General features: G+C 34.3%; 1 protein-coding gene across 1 annotated transcript in view; it reads right to left on the minus strand.

The window, feature by feature from the left end:
* Positions 1 to 21,758: 21,758 nt before the first annotated feature.
* Positions 21,759 to 23,434, minus strand: part of LOC133203763 (acid-sensing ion channel 4-A-like) — a 36,878-nt gene continuing 35,202 nt past the window's right edge. The window contains exons 9-10 of the mRNA XM_061339549.1: positions 21,925 to 22,009; positions 21,759 to 21,787 (exon numbers count right to left, since the gene is read on the minus strand). Of these exons, the coding sequence (XP_061195533.1) occupies positions 21,759 to 21,787; positions 21,925 to 22,009 (114 nt within the window). The remainder of the gene's footprint in view (positions 21,788 to 21,924; positions 22,010 to 23,434) is intronic.

Consider the following 23,434-nt stretch of genomic DNA (forward strand, 5'->3'; position numbering starts at 1 on the left):
TTTCAGTTGTTGTACTCCAAGGACCCAAGATGCATCAACTGACAAAATTTGATGATTCTAAGCCAATTAGTACCCAAAATATTTAATTAAAGCCATAAATTTTCAAAAGTAGGTCATGGTGACCTACTTTTCAGTCAACCTACTCCGAGGACCCAAGATGCATCAACTGACAAAGTTTGATGATTCTAAGCCAATTAGTACCTGAAATATTTAATTAAAGCCATAAATTTTCAAAAGTAGGTCACGGTGACCTACTTTTTAGTCTACGTTTTTTGAGGACCCAAGATGCATCAAATTACAAAGTTTTATGATCATAGGCTTTAAAATGTCCAAATTATGCCTCTAAAACACTTTGAAATCGAATGCCTGCAAAGTTCAAAAAGTAGGTCACTGTGACCTATTTTTTAATAAATATGTTTTATGGCCCCAAGATGCATCATCTTACAAGATTTAATGATTCTAAACCTCTCAGTATTCAAATTAATGACCTTAATTGTTTTGAAAAAGATTAGACATTAAATTCAAAAAGTAGGTCAAGGTGACCTACTTTTTAGTTGACGTACTCTGAGGACCCAAGATGCATCAACTGACAAGGTTTGATGAACATAGACCTACTTTTGAGTCAACATGATAAGAGGTCCTTAGATGCATCAACTGACAAGATGTGATGATCCTAGTCCTTATAGTAAGCAAAATATCAACATTTTAATAAAATGTAATTTTTGGTCAACTTTGAAGTGATCTTGAGACCACGCCCTTTGCCCCAGGGTAAATCCCTGTGCAAATTTTAATCTACAACATATCCTCATCCTTTTGTGTATGTTTGGTGATAATCTGCCCAGTAGTTCTTAATTGAGAAGAAGATTTTTTAGCAACCAGTACTTTTGTTTCTATTTTCCTAATGATTTCCCCTTGTTAAAGGGTCACAACCCTAGTTTTAGTATAAAAGGGAGCCCTTGGGCCAAGGATACCCTGTGACAAATTTGACAATAATTGGCCAAGGGGTTCTTGAGTTATGGCCCATATTCTAAAAAGTTTAAGCACACCACACAAATGGCCATAGCATTAGCTCTTTGAGCCTTTGGCTCAGAAGAGCTAAAAAACAGGAATGCTCTTTACATAGTACTGATAGGTCATCCTAAAATATGAAAGTTTCTTATAAGTCAAATGTGTATTATAAGTGAAATGTGTCTACTTTTAGATAAATAAATATCTATAAAAGTATAGTCCTAAATAGAGTTATAGATTTTTGTAGGTGGCCGTGATACTTTACACAAAATAAGGAAACAAACATATGGTACATAGCTCTCTCAAATGGGATTTAATAGCCTGTGTGGGTTGTCATATTCCAATGGGATATTTTACAGTCCAAAAAAATATTTACTATCTTGAAGTATTTTAAATCAAGTAATAAAGTTTTCTCTTTTTTTTTCTTTTACATTTTTTTTTTTTTTACATGCGTGAAAATACCCAATTGTGGAGTTTGGCACTTCATCATCAGAAGAAAAATCTGCTGTAAAATGCATAAAAAGCTACAACTTTTGCATTCAATTTATATGTACTGGCTGTAAGCGAAATGTCAACTATTTTTTACCTCATTCATGAGATCATGATGGGACACCAAATTCAAGGAAAATGAAAATTTTTCCCATATTTTGAATGGTTTACCAGAAACCAACATTTTTCTTTAATTCTCCCTCTCAAATTTTCATCTGATGCATGACTTACTCTGCTTGGTTTATGCAAATAAAACATCATGATTGAATATGTCAAACATTTCCAGTGATAATTAAATTGTTATAAAAACATATCAAATCTTCTTGCAGGTTGAATTGTTTTTATATTAAAGGGGGTTTTCAATTATAACTTGTTAGAATTTTGTCAGTAGAAAAAGACATTTCTCTGAGAGAACAATACCAATCAGAGCAACTCTGCATGACAACACAAAATTTAATCCATACTTTATTTGCGCTGCTTTGCCATTACATGTAGTATTGTCCTTTCTGAGATGCTTTAGGATCATGAAAAAAAATGCAGATGACTGGAAACAGAAACTCTTGCCTGGTACTGTACACCTACTGTACCACAGTGCCTGGTAACACTTCCTATACTACAGACATTCTTTTTACAAAATTCAACATTGATCATGGGGATTGATGTGAATATGAAATTCTATAATCTACAAAAGTTGCTTGCAATAACTAATTAGCACTACATGCTGGGGTACATTTGTTAATTTGAAATTAAGTAATTAAAAATGGATCCTTTCATGTGATTTTTTTGGGGTTGATATTTTGTACAGTGTTTTGATGAGCAATCTACAGTATTTTCACCTTAATGTCAGTAATTGTTCAAGGCTTCGGTACAGTATTTAACTATTTTGGTCTAAAAATCATCAAATGTATGCTTTTGGTACTACATTAATTAAGGCATTGATGCCACAAAAGATCCAAATCTTCTTGGGGATCAATCTCAGAAACTGCAGGGTCATTAAAAAACTGCTGTAACCCAAACAGGCTATTATTTTTCAGTTGGGCAAGTAGTCCCAAACCGTTCCACTAATTTATATATTTTCTCCCGAATTTTCTCCAATTTATGTTTTTTATACGCATTGTTGATCTTCGATTTTTTTTTCGGTTGTATTAAGCATATTTCACGTGTTATTGGGGATAAACGTTTATTTGAAATAAGCTCTCTGTCAAACCCTTATGTCATTATGAATAAAATAAAGGCAAAATATGTCTGCATAGTCGCAGTTTAAAAAGTTTTGAAATTATCTAACAAATTTATGGATCCTTCATAGTAAATGATATACTCTGTCTCCAGCATGCTTATTTTGATTTTACCTAGAGTTTCGTCCTCGTTGACAGCTATCTGCACTTGTATAAGGCTGTTCGTGAACACTTTCTGTCAAATATCATGTATTTGAATCGCTATGGCCGCCATGATGTAAACAAGTCTGATCCCGTATCTTTTCCGGTTAGGTCGGACAAAAAATGTTTCGTCGGTGATGATTCTCTCGGTGGAAATGAGCAATCAACAACGAATCTTTCTTGATGGGGGCAACTGATAAAAAATGAGCTCAGTTTAACTTTTAGCACTTTTTTTCGTTTGCTAAAAAATACCAAAAGTTTTGTCAAAGAATTAACAATAGATAAATAATTATTTACATACACGAATGACGCATGACGCACCTAAATCAGTGGTATGATGCTTACAAATTGTAGTATTTACCCAAATAATTTCAATACCAAGCATGCAAATGATATAGAAATAATAAAAAAAAATAACACTATAAATTTATTGACTGGGTTCGAGGGCAACATACGTTTTGCCGGACCCAAGAACCAAACTGTTTTGTTCACAGATACTCGTGGACAGATGTCCCTTACCCCCTCCCCCCTTCAATATTTAAAAAAAAATCTGATTAAAAAAATTAATCTCTGACAACTTTTATCTATATGTCTCTGTTTGAAAATCACATAAACATATCAATATGCAATTTCTATTCACAGTTGTTTCACGTACGTGTATATATTTATTTTTTTGTGGAGGGGGGGGGGGTATCTCGTGCTGGCTTCCATTTAGGCCTATGTAAGTTTCGTTTTCCTGCAGATTACACTCGGTTCAATTCCGTAACTATCGGAAACCAACGAATGCAAATAAGATACAACTGATCCTGCCTACAGTGTGACGTAAGCGGTCAAATACCAATATCTCGCTCAGCGGTCTAACATCGATTTTTTTTGACCGATCAGTAAAACATTGGAAATGTTAGACCTTTTCAGCATATATTTATATAGGAAATAATTTTTGAAGGTATAACAAAAGGATATATTTAAAAAATGTTGTAGCTATATTGTTTTACATCTCTCCTCCCCCTCCTCTCTCTCTCTCTCTACATATAACTTGAGAGTCGCTTTTAACGCTGGAGGGAATCGAAAACCTTCACTTCAAACTCAGTGTGTCACGGCTTTTAAATGCATTTGTAGCTGATATTAAATTTGCACAATTCTGCTATATCGCACGTTACAATACGATTGCTAAGGTACATGTACATGCATACAGGAAGTTTGCAAGGCTTAACATATGGTCAAACACTTCAGATGTATTTGCAGTGATTTTGGGAAAGATTAAAAAGAGGGAGTCGCAAAATACTTTGTTTCGAAACAAACTAATGATATAATGTAACACCGAGTATTCTTTCTACCTGCATTTTATTTAATTTAAAAGCATTTGACAGTGGTCTCTTAAATTGGTGCCGTCTTGAGGCCCCATGTGGGTCCTGGAGACGAAGCTCCTGCATGGATTCTAGAGATATAATAGGACATAAGTGAAGTCCCCTGAGAATACATTTTTAGGTCACCTGAGTTTACTCAGGTGACCTATTGCTATCTGTTTTCGTCCGTCGTCGCGCGTTAACATTTGAACATTTTCAGCTTCTTCTCTGAAACCGCTCAACCAATTTCAACCAATTTTGGCAAATAGTATCTATGGGTGAAGAAATTTGTGAATTTTGTGGTCCCTACACTCCCTCGGGCCTGAGGGGTGGGGCCAAAACCACTAAAATTAATGCAGTTTTTAAAAATCTTTTTTTTAACTCCTGGACATCAAGCGTTCAAACTGTTGGTATGATTGTAATAAGCATTGAGCCCTCTATCATTAAGATAAAATCTCCTATAATTTCTCAGTTTTATTTAAATTTCGTTTTCAAATATGATTGACAAACAATTTCTCCATAGTTGTGACTAGTTTTATGAAGATTTTTCATAAATTATGCTTTATTTTCATTTATAATTTTTTATTTAAAAAATTAAAATATCTATCCAGCCTTTATTAACATATTTTATTAGACATTCATATTATGCATTTATTAAAAGCACATTTGAAACCATAAAGCAACTTATTTGCATATAAAACATTTTTTCTTTTTCTCTGAAAAAAAAAAAATCATATAAAATAATTTAAAGCTAATATCAGTCTTTCAATGTTGAAACCATATTTTAAAAGGGATTTCTCAAAGATCTATTAAATAACATTTTGGTGTGACATTCCTCCTTAAGCTCAAGTGACAAACACCAACTCTGACCAGAAATATCTTCTCCAGATTGTTTTTAATGCACATACACTGTAACTGTATATTTACTGTAAATCTATTTACCATCTAAATGCAACTAGCCTATTAAACAACAGTCAAAGATTTTATTGGAATCTTTTAGTTTTACAATTGTTTGATCATCAAATGACAATCACATAACTTTAGATAACGTTTTAAAGTACAGTTGTTCAATTTTAATGTGTTTTGTTCTCTTATGGAGACGAAAATGGTTACATTGTCAGTACAAAGTAATGCATATTATAATACATAAATATGAAAAAATATAATAGTGTAAATCCCAGACTTAAGAAGAAAAAAAGGTTGGGGGTGAGGCGTTTTCATGAATAATCTGATATCACGTCGTTCATGTGTTTTGTCATAAAGTTCAATATAATACTTAATTATTTTAAAACAATGTCACCAGACGAGCGTTGTTTGGTATATATAATTACTAAATCATTTTTGACATTTCAAACAACATTCCATGTGGGCAACAATTGCCACATGCATTGATTGTTGAAATGTCAGAGAATATTTTTTAAAATAGTTACTAATCATTCTTGCATTTTGGAAAAATTTCAAGGTTAATTCAATCGAACAAAACGTCAAAGGTATATATATATATATATATATATATATATATATATATATATATATATATATATATATATATATATATATATATATATATATATACAAAAGGAGGAAAGTGTTTTCCCATTGTTTCAAGGATAAACCAAACATATATTCTTGGGGTAAATTTTTAATTGTAGCGCCCTCGAGCGCTAGCAAGCTCGGATTCACGGTAGGGCATTTTGGGAATACAACTGTAGATAAACTGTACCATGTCATTCATCATCATCTGAAAATACATATGAAGTTTCGTGTTTTGTTGTCTAACCTGTACATAAATGTACAAAAAGTATGGGTAACTTAGGTCTTAAAATGCCAAGACTTAAGAGATAAGTTAATTCTAAAATAATAATAAATACCTAGCTTTTCTTAGCTACCTTCCTGGATCTTTCTGTCAAGGTCGGAAAACAACCTCGGATATGTTTTCCGAGCTTGCCGGAAAGGCCCGAGAAGATCCAATTGCTACAAAACAGTACCACGCAGGAATATTTTAAACTATGTGCTCATTAGTTCTACCGATCTCTTATTTTTCACATCAAAATTGAAATTACAGTAAACTACAGAATGGTAAAGCTCAATTAATGAGTTATGCCATGTGAAGCCCACGCCAGATTAACATTCTAAATTGAGAGCCCCCCCCCCCAACACCACCCAATGGTTCAGATATGTTTTTCTGCATTTTTACAATTGCTACAGTGCTAGCTCACCTATCTTTTTAAAAGATAAGCTTGTTAGGTACTTCATGAAGCCATAAATGAAGTTGTTTCATCGCAGATAAAGAGCCGTAGCTGCCTTGCGGACGACACGGCCGACTCAAGACTTTAAAAAGAAGGATATCACCCGTTTCTATTTGTAGATAATACCTTTTCAATTCAAGATCAAACTATGTAATATCATTGTGGACGAGTGTTATATTCTCTTATGTGCATCTATGTCAAACGACAATCGTTTTATTTATTCATTACTCTAATTTCGAGACAAAAGGCATAGAAAACATGCAGTAAACATAAAATAAGTAGCAATGAATTTGTAAATTCAATGAAATCATTTAAAACTGCCTTTTCCCAAGGTATTTTCAAAATGTATCCTGAATATTTGAACTTGCCGAAATTATGATAAATATTAAAAGGGCTGACAAGCATCGAAGATTCGGGGGTATATAGTTTTTGCCCTGTCCGTCTGTCTGTCTGTCTGTCTATGCGTTTGTTTGTCCGCAAACACTTTAACATTGCCCATAACTTTTGATTGGTTGGAGCTATGGCTTTCATATTTCACGTGTATTCCTTGTGACAAGACATTTCTTTGGGTACCGTCATATTTGACCTTTTGACTTTGACCTTGGAGTTTGACCCAGTTTTGCAAAATTTTACCGAACTTTAACCTTGGCCATAACTTTTGAACGGTTGGTGCCAGAGCTTTCATACTTCACATATGTAATCCTTATGGCAAGACCTTCCTTTGGATATCAACAACTTTGACTCTTTGACCTTGACCTAGGAGTTTGACTTACCTTTGGAAAACTTTAACATTGGCTATAAGTTTTGAACAGTTGGTGCCAGGGCTTTCATATTTAATATGTCTATTCCTTGTGACAAGACCTTCCTTTGGATACTAACAATTGTAATCCATTGACCTTGACCTACTTTGAAAAACTTTAACCTTGGCCATAACGGTGCTACGGCTTTCTCATTTCACATGTGTATTTCTTGTGAGAAGGCCTTTCCTTGGGCACCATTAATTTTGACCATTTGACCTTGATGTTTGACTTACTTTTGAAAAACGTAACCTTTTCCGTATATATTCAATTGTTGTTGCTAGGGCTTTCATATTTCACAGGTATATTCCTCGAGACAAAACCTTACTTTGGGTACCAACATATTTGATTTGCATTTGAGAAAGTTTAACCTTTGCTATTAGTTGCCATACGGGGGCATCAGTGTTTCACAAACACATCTTGTTTTTATCTTTTATACATTCCAGCAGTTATACTACTGCGCCACAAGATAATTAATGTTGAAATGCTAAATTTAATACAGATTGCTTAATATTTCAATAATATAAGGATAATTTAATATATATATTTTCACCATTTTCTAAAATTATCTAAATGTAACACAGTGCAGTCTGCCCCCAAGAAATTATTCAAAGGTTGTTTTTCTGGTTAAGGGTAGTCTTCGTCAAAGTTTATCGACGTTTGGGTATATACCTCAATATTTCATGTACACTCCATACAAACTCGATGATTTTGATATTTATTATATACGGAACTATTAACATTTGCATATCATTATTGTGCATGTAATCTGAGTTTACACAGGTATAAACTAAGATTATATGACTATGTGTTTAAGAAATCAGTACTAGAGAAGGCGAAAATGCCCTTCAAATGCACTATTGCTTTTTCTTCTTCAAATTGCTTTTCTCCGTTTGCGTATACTTTGATTTAAAAAAAAAAAATACGGGGGTTGATCCTAAATTAATGTTAAAACTGCTATAAAATCTTTAAAAAATCAAATATTATCAACCAAATTTTAGATACTTATTACCCTATCTATTTTGATTTTTGCCTTAAAATTTCATTGAGTTTTATAAAACAAACAAACAAACAAACTTCTAAATCATTAAGATAAACACAACATTAAGTTTTGTCCGTCGTCGCACGGCAAGAATGTCACAGACGCAGTAATGACAACTTTTCGGTAATCATTTTCAGTTTATCGGCATTTTTTTAAACCTCACACATGCTTAAATTCTTTTTAATAATTTTACTGCCCCTATTTGCTCTAAAACGTCTTGTTTGAGTTGTATTTTTAAAATTATTTGAAGTTTGAAGTGTACATGAAATAAAACATATATCTGAGATATTTAAAAGATTTCTGGATGAACTGCAAATGAGTGTATATGCATGTCTGAATGAAGTCAAAATAAATACAGGTACATATACTAGTATCTATATATAAAAATTGTTGATAATTTTGAGTTTTAAGATCATATAGCAGTTGTGACATTAATTTTGGATCATTCCTCGTATTTAGCTAAAATCACCTCTCTTTCGCATAGAAAAGGTTCCAAAATTTAAGCAAAATAAAGAAAGCTTAATAAACTTTTTTAAAAACTATTTTTTACCTGGCATAAAAGCAATCTCTGAACTTTGGCAGAAATCCCTTTGCAGAAAGAGAAGATAATTAAATGAGACGAAAAATGGAGATAACGAACAGTAATCAAGCTCCAAAGTCCATTGAAACAATACAAATCAGGGGCAGAGCAAACACAGACCTCCAAAAACATCAGAGGGGGGACTAGGTGCCATGGAGGAGTGAGCATCCCTTGCCGACCGATCACACACACCGTGTGCTTCTTGTTATGATCGGGCAAAAGGAAAAATCCGTAGACAATTCAGTGTGTAAATAATGGCCTAGCAATCAGTATGAAAAACGTCAGTCAGCATTCGACTTAATGATAGATTGTATTTGCTGACAAAGTCATTATATCAATCATAGTACTTGCGAAATGTTGACTTCAAACGAGACTGTTGAAAGCCTTATCTCATAAACTTTGTCAATAGCTTGCCTCGTTATAGAAATTGTTCGTACATGTACGTGGAGCCTGATCTCGCGTATCTAATCCGAGACATAAACTTAGTATGCAGGTGACAAGGGTATATTGCTACATAAATAAAGGAAGCTGATGATAGAAAAGTTGAAGTCATCACGTTTATAATAAAGGTTTGTTGTTATGTTACCATTAACCTCTTTTTCTCGTAAAATATCCAAATATGAACCAGATGTGTCAGACTCTTCGGTATCTTTATTTTAAGTTGAGTTGAAGGCCACAGTGATAATAAATTCTGCTTCATATGAATATAAAAATAGGTCTGATAATAAAGGGGCGGAATTAGTACCCATGGGAATATTAACAGGTTGTTGGAAGACTCGATCTACAAAAAATACATAGATATTGTGAATCAGAAACTCAAGCATTTTTTCAAATATCAACTCCAGAGTACTTGTGTGCAATCAGAATGAGTTTTAACAAAATAATTTTGAAATGACTAGTGACAAGGTAAGTAAATTTACGAGTTCCATTTTTATTGAAAAAGCAGCTGTCTTTGATGTCAAAAAGCCTGGACTTTAATTTATCGTGGGGAATGGTTGTATAAAGTGTTAAAAAGTCATACGTTTTGATGATATTGATTTTTTGTAAAATTTTGTGATTTCAAATTTTCTAAAAGTTCCTTAGAGTTTTTAAGTATCCACATCTGATTTACACCACTTCTAGAATATATTGTTGTACAGTACTCTTGAAGTTTCTGTACCATTAATATAAAAAGAAAACATTTTTATTATAATGATTGAGAAACCTTTTCTTAATTTAAAACTGATATTAATATACGTAGACAGCGTCAAAACTCGAAATACACCATGAAATGGTATGTGTTGTTTGCAAAAATAAAAAAAAATGAGAGAGTTTAAAAATTCAATTCCAGTATTTAAGTATTGCTGTGAATAAATGAGATTTGTTTACGTCTCATTTTCCATAAAAAAAAAATCTACGATATTTTTCCGATGTAATTTTAGAAACAGATTTTTAGCCAATCAAAATCTCTGCCTGGGATCATACCATGAAATATGTGGAGATAACGAACAGTATTCGAACTCAAAAGTCCATTAAACATTACAAAATAGGAGCAGAGCAAACACGGACCTCTAAAACATCAGAGGTAGAATCAGGTGCCATGGAGGAGTGAGCATCCCCGCCGTGTGCTCCTTGTCATGATCGGGAAATAACAGAAAAGTTGACGATTAAAAAGTTAAAGTCATCACGTTTATCATAAAGCTTTGTTGCTAGTTTACCATTAACGTCTTTTTCCAATTAAATATCCAAATATGAAACAGATGTGTCAGACTCTGTGGTATCTATTATCTCAAGCTCAGCGGGATATATCGTGTCGACATAAGAATGGAAATAACCATTGTTAATTGACAATACGTCGTCGATATATCTAAATGTCGAGTTGAAGGCCACAGCAAGTGTTTTCTTCTTTTCTCGTAAAAGATTTTGAACACATTCTGCTTCATATAAATACAAAAATAGGTCTGCTAATAACGGGGCGCAATTGGTACCCATGGGAATTCCAATAGATTGTTGGAAGACCTGGTCTCCAAAAACCACATAGATACTGTCAATCAAAAACTCGAGCATCTTTTTTATGTCAGCTTCAGAGTACTTGTGTGTACAATCAGATTGTTGGTTACAAAGTATTTTTGCAAATGACCAATGACAAGGTAAGTAAATTTACGAGTTCCATTTTTATTGAAAAAGCAGCTGTCAACGATGTCAGAAAGTCTGGACTTTAATTTATCGTGGGGAATAGTTGTATATAAAGTTGAAAAGTCGTAAGTTTTTATATTGTTAATTTTGGTAAAATTTCATGGTTCCATTCGGCGAGCAGAGTTTTGATGCTATTTACGGAGATAAAAGAAAATCAAGACAAGCATGCCATATATGGTTGTGTAGATAGATTATCATAGAAGACAATGGTAATAAACAGTTTGCCATTGCATTTCCTCTGAAAGTGTAAATGAGTGCGATTCTGGGGAGGGGGTACTCCATGTAATTCGGAGTGGGATACCTTGTGGTATTAATATACTATGGGTTAATTTTTTTTTTTACCGAAACAAGTGCCTGTGCCTCGGGTGCTAAAAGGCAGCCAATGGAGGTTCCTTAAAGACCTCTACCATTCTTTTATTGGATTGAAGAACTGGCAGGTTCTTTTTAAAAATACCTTTGAGGTTCTTAAGGACGGGATGGTACGTGTTACCAGAGGAACCCTACTGCTATTGTCCTTTTCATTGTAGTGTAAAACTTTTTATGCCATCTCATCAAAAGTGGTTTGTATGGAGTGGGTTTGTAGCCTCTCGCGACTCCAATACTGACCATAAGGTCAAGATTGGATAAATGCACATCAATATAAATATTCAATCCCCATTTGGTCTTTAAAAGATTTTACCCCCCCCCCCCCCAAGATATTCCCATAGAAAGCTTTGACCTTCCTATTGCAGCCCCACCCTAGCTCCAGGCGCCCTGATTTGAATTTGAGTCTATACTCAAAAGAAGTTTAACATATACACTAGTTTTTTTAGTAAACACTTTTTCAATATTCTACACATAAAAAATATTCATATATGTTTATAATGTACATAATGTATAAACCCAGATTCAACCCATAATACCAGATTACTCAAAACTGACATCACCATAATACCGATCTGTTACAAGGATAGTAAAGTTTCTATTCTCCCAAGGATGGTATCCTTTTCGCTCAATATTTTCTTCAATGTCTATTTTGTTTTCTCTCTTTTGTACACTTGCCAAATGGTCTTTATTTTCCTGCTTTTTTTCAAACAACAGATGGAATCCGTAAGCTCAACTGGACAACTTCAAACATTGCCAACACAGACAATCCTATCCAAAGGCCAATAGCACCGCCGATGTTGGATGCAAACTCTGCAAACTGCAAAAAAGAAGTATTTTCTAAGTACTGAGTAATCTAAGGTCTTTCATAAGCACCAACAGTGTATCTATATAAAATGACATTACACACAAGTTTTCTGGCGCATTGGTCCAGTGAATGCTACAGAGAATTGGCAACAAGTAATTCTGCTCTATTGTTTATAAATTGTCATTTTTAGGTCACCTGAGTCACTCAAGTGTCACCTATTGCTATTTGTTTTCGTCCTTTGTTAACATTTGAACATTATCAGCTTCTCCTCTGGAACCGCTGAACCAATTTCAACCAATTTTGGAATATAACATCTAAGCGCAAAGAGAAACAAGAATTCTGAATATAATGATCCTTACCCCCCCCCCCCTCCCCTGGAATCTGAGGGGTTAGGCAAAAAGCTATCAAAAGTAATGCAATCATTTGCACAAAATCTTCTGTACTTATCAGGCAGTCCAACTGTTGCCATTATAATAATAAGCATAAAACTTTCTACTAAAATTCTCAAACACCCAGGGCCAAGAGTTAGGATGGGTCTCTATAGATCATATAGTGAAGATACATAAATTCTCTAAAATTCTGCTTCTCTCCCCCTGTATTAAGCTGACAAACGAAGTGCATATATATAATAAACAAGAGTGCCTGTTCAAAAATTGTGAAATTCATGGCCTCTGTGACATAGGTCCTGGTGTTAAGCGGGGCTCTATTGATCATATAGTGAAAATGCATTAATTCTTTGAAAATCTTCTCTGCTCTTTGGTATAAAGCAGACAAACTAAAATGCATGGTTATGATGAGCAAGATTGCTGCAAGAACATTCTTCCAAAATTGTGAAATTTATGACACCTGGGTCAGAGGTTCTGGTGCTAGGGTGAAGCTCTATTGATCGAATAGTGAAAATGCATACTTTATTTAAAATATTTCTTCTCTCCCTCCCCCGTACTATAAGTAGACAATCTAAATACATAGTTTAAATGAGCAAGGATGTCTCTTCCAAAATTGTGAAAGTCAAGGCCCCCGGTGAGGGGTTATGATGTTAGGGTAGAGTTGAATTGTTAAAACAGTGAAAATGCAAACATTCTTTAAAAATCTTATCTGCTCCTGGGTTAAAAGCAGGCAAACCAAGTGCATGGTTATGATGAGCAAGGGCGCCTCAAAATTGTGAAATTCATGACCCTTGGGTCAGGGGTTCTAGTGTTAGGGTGGGGCTCTATTCGTCATATAATGAAAATGCATTAATTCTTTGAAAGTATTCTTCTCTACTCCTGGGTATAAAGCAGACAATCTAAATACATGGTAATGATGATGAACAATGCTTTTTTCCAAAATTGTGACATTCATGGCCCCTGAGAAGGGGTTCCGGAGTTAGGATGGGGCTTAATTATAATTACGTATGGAATTTTTTACCATGGTTTAAGAAAAGTTATTAACCCTTGTTATTCACTTTTGATAATTAATGACTCTAAATATTGATTGAAAGGTAAATAGAGTAAAAGAATTTCTAATGTACACTGAATAATATAAAAAAAGGATTTTCAAAGTTTTTAAAAGTCAGGTAGACTTGTAAATATTAAATGAATACAAATGAGACAAAATACCTTATATATGAATATGAAATATTATTCAAAGAGAGGCCCATAGTAAGGGAGTGTGTTGGATGTACTTTGTGGATACTATGGTTTATGCTAAAGCACCAATGCCTTGTTATGAATGGTAATAGTGTTAGAGTGTAGATATATACAGGCAAGTTTCTGAGCTAGATTATCTATTTTGTTGAAAGCTGATCATCCTATTTCTCTTGTTTTTGAATTTCAGTTTGCTTTATGTTTGTATAAAATTATTTACCATTCCATGGATCCTTTACAGAGTTGTATTATACGCAGATGAGGGTTAGACATCTGTTTAAACAAGAGGCCCATAGGCCACAAGGTTCACCCGAGTCACCTTCGGCCTGCTATTCTGAAGAAAACTTTTCACTCTTTATTCCTATGAAAAAAATTGACCCCATATTGCGCCCCTAAACCTATGGAGTAGATAGGTGTTTATCCAGTAGCCCAAAGGTCACTGGTTCAAGATTTTATGTGTTATGTCCTTAGACAAGGCACTTAATCTGCGTTGTCTCAGTCTGCAATTGGTTCGGGCTTACACAGGGGGTTAATCTGCGATGGACTGGTGTCCCATCCAGGGGGCGTCAATGACTCTCAACAGCTTGGCACCCCAGAAACCGGATATAAAAACTGGCTTTAAGAGCCCCTTGGCACGGAGAAGGATTCACCTTTATCTCTATTGTGCCCGTTAATAATTAAGTTGAACTTGAATCCATACAACATGGATGCTTCAATATCAATATACATTGTATGACTTAATCAGTGTTGCTGTTCTGGAAAAATAGATTTTTTTAAAAAAAATTATTCCTTTATAAATGCATTATGTAAAAAGATTTCATTCCCTTTGATATGCATTATGTAAAATTTGATATCTGATTTTTGCCCCACTCTAACCCCAGTGTCCGTATTTTTTTTTTTTTTTTAAACTTGATTCAACACAACTTTTGCAATAATTGCTATCATTACATGTATGATTAAGCGTGATCTTGATATTCTTGAAATTTTTTTTTCCATTTCTAAGGCACACACAAATAAAAATATGATACCTAATGTGGCCCCATCTTTCTTCTGGGGACCATGATTTGAACATATTTGAATCATCACCACCTGAGGATATTAATATGATAAATAATGGCCCTGTCCTTCTTCAGAGGAAGATTTTTAATTTTTTCCCCTATAAACATTTGTATTCACATGTAAATTTTGATCCCCTAATGTGATCCCTGGGATCATATTTTGAATAACTTGAATCTTTACTACCCGAAGATGTTGAATTTTTGAATTTTAGTATAATGTATCACTAATCATGATATACTTATCATGATTTGAAAAATTTCAATCCACATTACCTAGGACGCTTCCATATTATAAATATTACTAATCATGCCTTAAGTGTTCTTGAGAAGAATATTTTAAAAGATTTTCCCTTTATATTCCTATGTAAAACTTTGATCGTTCATAGTGGCCCGACCCAAGTTGGAACAAACTTGAATCTACAACATATAATGAAGTTTTTAAATAGGTTTCAACTCTTCTGGCCCAGTGGTTCTTGAGAAAAAAGATTTTATTCCTCTGTAAAACTTTGATCGCCTATTGCATCCCCATTAGAGCAAAATTGAATCTACACTACGTAATGAAGCTTTCAAGTAAGTTTCAACTTATCTGGCTTAGTTCTTGATAAGATTATTAAAAGATGCCATTGAATATTCACAAATTCCTAATTATCGCCCCTTGAGAGAGGGCGTGGTCCTTCATTTGAACGAACTTAAATCCACTTTGCCCAAGGATGCTTTGTGGCAAGTTTGGTTGAAATTGGCCCAGTGGTTCTGCAGAAGTCGGAAATTTGAAAAGTTTACAGTTGACTGACGGATGGACAGACGGACGCCAAACAAAATATGATCAGGAAAGCTCATTTGAGCTTTCAGCTCAGGTTAGCTAAAAATACCTACTGTAGATGCAGGCGACTCTACTAACTGCTCAAAGTTAAGATCCTCATAATAGATAGTGAGCTTTGAGAAATATCCACTGTAAAATAATAATGACAAGGAAATTAAAAAAAAAATTGCAAGAAAAATGAAATTCATGTGAATCTCGACAAAATCATAGATTGATTAACCATTATGTAAATATATGAAATGCATATTTTGCTAACACCTTGACCTTGTCTAAAAGGAAAAAGTAAATAAATCGATTTAAAGGTCATGAAACGATATGTATCCATTGTAGTCTCCAGTTCTCTTATCAGCAGGTACAAAGTGTAGTAGCATGGGCGGTAATATGTACAGCATGTAGTAGCATGGGCGGTAATATGTACAGTATGTAGTAGCATGGGCGGTAATATGTACAGCATGTAGTAGCATGGGCGTTAATATGTACAGTATTTAGTAGCATGAGCAAAGGGGTAGGGGAGGGTCAGGAACCCCTTGGATTTTCAGAGTCATAACTAGAAAATCACCCCCTGTAAATATTCCTGGAGCTATGCATGAGTAGACTTTATTTCAATGTTAGTTCTACAGTAAGTCAATAAAACGCAGTAACAATTTTTGTTGAATTTAATGTTAGTTCTACAGTAAGTCAATAAAACGCAGTAACAATTTTTGTTGAATTTAATGTTAGTTCTACAGTAAGTCAATAAAACGCAGTAACAATTTTTGTTGAATTTAATGTTAGTTCTACAGTAAGTCAATAAAACGCAGTAACAATTTTTGTTGAATTTAATGTTAGTTCTACAGTAAGTCAATAAAACGCAGTAACAACTTTTGTTGAATTTAATGTTAGTTCTACAGTAAGTCAATAAAACGCAGTAACAATTTTTGTCGAATTTCTTTCTCAGATTGCTGGTACTTTAGGTTGCGTATTACGATACTTGCTCAATCGTTGCAACATTGCTTAATACGTACATCATATCCTCTGGAGAAGACTTCATTTGCTGCAATAAAGTGCACTTCCTTGGGAAACTCTGACATACTGTTTGCATTAAAGTAGTCTGTAAGTAGAGAGAATATTAACATGGTGGAAAACATGCATGCTTTCCGTTGTAGTACTATGGCATTCATACTATGTAGAACTGAAGGAATAACTGTCTAGTTTACGGAGGTTATGAGGGTATATACATGCGTAAACATTGGACAACATAGTGCCAATATTTAAATATTCAAATTTCAATTGCCATAATTCTGTCAGAATGAAATGTGAAGCTTGCGAACAGTAATCATGATCAAAAGTCCAATTAAGCAGTACCAATTATAAGCACAGCAAACACGGATCTCTGAAAACAGAGATGGGATTAGGTGCCATGAAGGAGTGAGCATCCCCTGTCGACCGGTCACACCCGCCATGTGCCCTTTGTCATGATCGGCTAAACAGATATATCGGAAAACAATCCAGTGTGAAAATAAAGGCGCCTAACAATTTGTATGAATGACGTCAATCAACATTCGACCTGACATTAGATTGTATTTGTAAACAAGGTCATTGTATCGACCATAGACTTTGTGAAATGTTGACTTTAAACGAAACTGTTGATATCCTTTCACATCAACTTATTTGTCAGTAGTCTGCCTCGTTTAAGAAATGTTTGTACGTAGAATATGCTCTTGCGTATCGAATCAAGTGGGCGACATGAACCCCACATGGCGATTGTGGTATATTGCTTTATAATTAGGGAAAGTTGAAGTCATCGCACTTATCATAACAGTTGTTAGTTTTTCATCTTTTCCATCTATGTCATTGAAGCAGACAAAAAGGAATTAAGCCTAGGGCTTAAGGGACCAGAAAGACGACTTGTGTCTCGTTTATTGGATTGAGGTGTTTAATTAAGGTATCACTGTCTAGTTAATAGAGTATGCCAGGGCATCAACGATAGTTGGAAACGTGGGATAATTTGCATAACGGGCGAAGCCCGTTATGCATAAATTATCCCACGTTTCCAACTTTCGTTGATGTCCCTGGCATCCTCTACTAACTAGACAGTGATTCCTTATATTTCCATTTCATTGTGAAATAAAATTATAAATTTTGATTTTAAACATGTAGACTAATAGACTTAAATTATACGAGGCCTCACGTGTCAATTTCAATAGTCCCCGCCCACTGACGTCAAACACAAAGACAGCCGCACTAGAATTACATGCATATTAGGCTTTCTTAGCTCCTGACTTTTCGCTTGGCGAAATTTGCATTCCGGTAGAATGATCACAAAATCAACTCTCCTAACTTTCAAAGAGTTATCACAGAGAAAACAAATAGAAATGGAAATATAATGCTGATCAATGTATGTTTCCTTGGTTTCAAATCCTGCAAATAACTTGTGACTATAAACGGTATAAACGAGTACTACTCAACTACTTACTGCGTAGGGCATGGAGGGCCACTGTCGAATACTTTTGCTCATGGTATAAATTTGCTCACTTAAAAATAGAATTATGAACGGAAATTAATTTTCGGCAAGTTAATGCTGTTAATGAATGTGATCAGTTGATGAAAATGAAACGGTAATTTAAAAATAAAAATATCTTCTTACTGGCAAGGATTCAAACAGCTGCATGTTCGTTTGAACGACTCGAATGTTTTGCTTACATCTTCCAAACATTCGTACTCTGTCAAAGAAATGAAATTTATACCATATACTAGGATTGTCCATGGCGGACCATGAAACTTATCTTAGAACAAAAACAAAAACAACATCAACCACAATGACAAAAAAAAAGCAAAAAAAAAAACACAACAAACAAACAAACAAACAAACAAAAAAAAAAAAAAAATACACACCCGCATAAAGAAAACAACAATAAGAGTTGTTTTTTGTTTTGAACAAAAATAAATTTACACTACCATAAGATGCTTTCCTATAAATCTGACTAATCATGGTTTTCCTGTTCTTGAGAAGAAGGTTTTAAAATATTTTCCTATAAATTCTTATGTAAAACTATGATCATCTACATTGGATTTCAACAGAATTGAAGCTATACCACCTGAGGATGCTTCCACACTAATATGGCTGTGCTGTTCTTGAGTAGGGGAGTTTTAAAGATTTTTCATATAATCCTACGTGAAACTTTGATTCCTATTGTGGCACTCTACCCCGGGGGCCATGATCTGATTTACATGTATAATCTACATTTCATCAGGAAGTTTTCAAATAAGTTTTATTTTTTCTTGTCCAGTGGTTCTAAAGATTTTTTGAAGATTTTTCCTAAAATTTTTTAATGTAAAACTTTGATTACCTATTGTAGCCCCACAATACCCCCAGGGGCCATGAGCTGGACAATTTACAATCTACACTACCTCTTGAAACTTTCAACCAAATTTCATCTTTTCCGGCTCTTGAGAAGGTTTTTTCCTATATATTTCAATGTAAAACTTTGATCCCGTATTGTGGCCCCACCATACCCTCAGGGACATTACTTGAACAAGTTATTATCTACACTATCTCTAAAAGATTTCACGTCTGTTTCAGCTTTTCTGGCCCGTTGGTTCTGAGAAGAAGGTTTTTAAAGATTAATCCTATATATTTCAATGTAAATCTTTGATTCCCTATTTTCCCCTCCTCCCCCGGAGGGCATGATTTACAATCTACACTACCCCAGAAAGTCTCCATCTTTCATCTTTTCTGGTCCAGTAGTTTTTGAGAAGATTTTTCTTGTATATTTCAATGTATGTATAAAATTTTGATACCCTATTAAGGTTCCATTCTACCTCTAGAGGACATGATTTGAACAATTTATAATCTACACTACCTTAGGAAGTTTTCACGTCAGTTTCAGCTTTTTTGGACCAATGCTTCTCGAAAAGAAAGATTTTTTCCCAATATATTTCAATGTAAAACTTTGACTCCCTATCGTGGCCTCATCCTACCCGCATGATCTGTACAATTTACTATCTACACTACCTCAGAAAGCTTCCACATAACTTTCACCTTTTGTGGCCCAATTGTTCTTGAGAAGAAGATTTTTCAATGACCTCATCCTATTTTTGCCTTTTCTTGATTATCTCCTCTTGGAAGAGGGCTTGGCTCTTCATTTTAACAATTCAGATTTCCCTTTACCCAGGTATGCTTCGTACCAACGTTGGTTGAAATTGGCCCAGTAGTTCTTGAGAAGAAATTAAAAATGTGAAAAGTTTACAGACTGACAGACGAACAGACGGCGGACAACGGGTGATCAGAAGAGCTCACTTCAGCTTTCAGCTCAGGTGAACTAAGAAGCTAAAAATTAAAATATTTTCTTAGCCATTGAGTCATGAACGTTGTTTTCCTGTATAAAACATTCTGTCAAAAGTCTAAATTCAGTCCAGTAAACTTAATGATTTATATGGTGGATTCATTACGTTCCATGGAGATTCAACTTTTGACTTAGTGGATAACCATCTCCAACAATACTTTAATCTCGAGAAATATTTAAAATATTTAAACAATACCTTTCATGATAGAATCTTCACCCATAAAATTAAATCTACATAAATGTTATTTTCTATATAATCCACCAAAGATATAGAAAGAGCCATTCACTTCTTAAAGCAGTTTTTAGCTATTAAGGGTCATACATCATATAGACAATTGTATGAAGCATGTTTTCAATGGTAATTCTTACACATTTTGAAGGCAAAATTTTGGTCATCTTTGTTAGGAGATTTCTTATAGGGGATAGAGTGAATGCCGTTAAATAAAAAAGGTAATACAACATAACTTGCATTGTTAAACTAGATCTTTTCATTAGTTATGTAATATGGCAAGAAAACTGTAGAAACTAACTTCAAAACTAAAAGTATATCTTTCATTATTTAGAAAAAAGGTTATTTTATTTTTCAAAAAAAAAAAAAAAACAAAAAAAACAAACAAACAAACAAACAAAAAAAAAAAAAAACAAAAAAAAAAAACAAAAAAAAAAAACAAAAAAAAAAGTCTGAAAATTGGACGTCAACCAGTATTGCATTGATGAAAATAAAACTCATCATTAATTTGCTATGCACAGTAGTGCATCACATCTTTAATTCAGTATCTTATTGCTTTTTAAAAAAGAATTCTGGAAACTTGCAGAAATTCCAGAACTCCGTTAAAAAATTGAAATCTTAAGACACTCAAGCTTGATAAAATAGATAAAATCTATAGACTCCCAGTTGTGCCACAATGAAATGAATAGAATTACCTGATCTCGGTACGGCTTCTTTGGAAATAAATTTTTCTGAATGTAGCGTAAAACAGTTTCCGTACTCTGCTGTATTAACTAATGTAAAATCACTGAAAGGAAAATAGCAACGCTTATCTCATGAACAGTTCCGTAATTTGACAGTCAAAATATTCTACGTTACATGCTTCCCTATGGAAACCCACAGTTGGTTATGCTTTGTTCTTCTATACACATCCTGAAGAGAGGAGCGAAGCGTAATCAACCGTGAATTTCCCGTAATCAACTGTGGATTTCCGATGACGATGCTTACCGAGAGTAACATTTATGTTCATTGAAGGAACAATCCATGACCATGATATCAATTTAATCTGGTGTCCGGACCGTACTCTTGTAGATCTACAACAACCAAATAAACAAGAAATAACAACAATAAAACACTGTGATAATTATAATACATGTAATATGGAAGCTAAGGAAAACAAGCAAGCAAACAAAAATGTAACCAATTTATTAATAAATTATCCAACCGAATGAACAAACAAGCACCGAATCCAGCAAACAAAATACCAAGTAAAACACCGAAGAACAACCAAACAAGGGCTTATTAGTTATTACTTAATTAATGCATAAATATTGTATACCATTAATATTAAACAAACTCCATCTTTTTAAAAATTTCGATTAAATTCTGGAAGCCACCCACCAACACAAATATGTATACTTTTTACCAAGATTTTTTTGGTGAATGCCTGTCTAATTCAAGATATAATTTCGTAAAGTTGACGCCAAATTCATGTAGCTCCAAAGTATCGGAATTCCTCTAAAATATAAAAAAAAATTCAATTTCTTAGCAAGATTTCATCAAGTATCAACTCTCTTTTTGTGCGAGTAAATCAACAATGTATAGGGTATGAAAAAGGTAAAGATAACGAACAGGTATCTGACAAATTTAAACACCTTTTTTTCGACCAGGAGGTGGTTGTCCACTACCAGGGGGACCACCGGGACCAGACGGACCACCAGGACCAGGGGGACCACCAGGCTACAACAAAAGAACCAGTTAAAAAAATTATCATTACTTCTGGTAAATTCCTTAAATCTTTCTTAGTCAAAGAGTTCTCCAGTCATTCTATGCTCTAAGATGAAATGCAAACATTCAGCATTTTGAAGAAGTTTACGTATATTCTTTATTAGAGATATTAAATCACATACTGACAAAATAAGATTTTGAAAATATTGCTTTGTATTTATAAATTGTTTCCCTCTGTGACATTCTTATTCGTTTAATTGCATAATTTGGGATGTTTGTGGGATATTAAATATCTACGGAAGTCGGTTGGTGCCAGGTAGAAAAAATATTTTATCTGGCGGCCGCCACATAAATAACTGGCGGCCGCCAAATAATTTTCTGGCGGCCGCTAGATAAAAAGATCTGGCGGCCGCCAGAAAGTTATTTAGCGGCCGCCAGAAATTATGTGGCGGCCGCCAGATAAAATATTTTTTCTACCTGGCACCTACCGGCTTCCATAAATATCAGCAAATATCGCAACTAGCTCCTTTGAAATCTTCAATAATCGAAAGTTATCAACAATTTTTTTTATAGTAATACCTGTATCTATCTTGATTGTTGCCTTACAATTTCATTTAGATATATGGAATATTTTTTGAAATACTAAAATAAACACAGAGTTAGGTCTTATATTGTCTCTCGCCGCATGGTGAAGATTGTACCGACGTCGTTATGATGTTTCTCTTCGGCACTCATTTTCAGTTTGTTTATTGTTTAACGTCCCTGTAGAGAATTTTTTACTCATATGGAGACGCCACCATTTGCCGGTGGAGAGCTGCAAATTTTGACCTATACTCGGCACTCAGGGCCATTGAGCAGTGAGGGATCTTTTTCGTGCTAGCACCTACTGCGACACGGTTTAAACGGTCTTATCCGAAGGACCGGTCTCCACGTCCCACGGTGGGATTCGAACCCGCGACGTAAGGATCAACTCCTTACTCCGCGACTCTAGAGCGAACACTCTAACCACTGCGCTACGCTGGCGACTCATTTTCAGTTCATCCACACATCTATCAAATCTCTCACATATATACGTTTTAATTCATGTACACTCCGGACTTGTGCTGGAATGTCTAGTTTTGAGCTACTTTAAAAATAATTAACTTTCCATTTAGCATTTCATTTGTACATTTATTTCACGTAAATGTAGATCTAGCATAGCGTCGGATTTTCAGAGGAAGTGGCGTGAAAGGCTCCCACTCCACGCACAAAAGGAATGAATTTAAAATTAGTATTTTGACAAAGTTCAAATAATATAATCAAAACTCGCAACATGACGTTTATAGCAAAATATTTACACTTGCAAATGCTTTCCTTTATATAACGCAATTGAAAGCAATGTGTATCTATATCCGTATAAACACGGGTTCCTCGCGTCATAAACGTTCGACGTAATTT

The sequence above is a fragment of the Saccostrea echinata genome, unplaced genomic scaffold (genome assembly GCF_033153115.1).
Source record: "Saccostrea echinata isolate AGI-Se365-2 ecotype Australia unplaced genomic scaffold, CSIRO_AGI_Sech_v1 ptg000002l, whole genome shotgun sequence".
Lineage (NCBI taxonomy): Eukaryota > Metazoa > Mollusca > Bivalvia > Ostreida > Ostreidae > Saccostrea > Saccostrea echinata.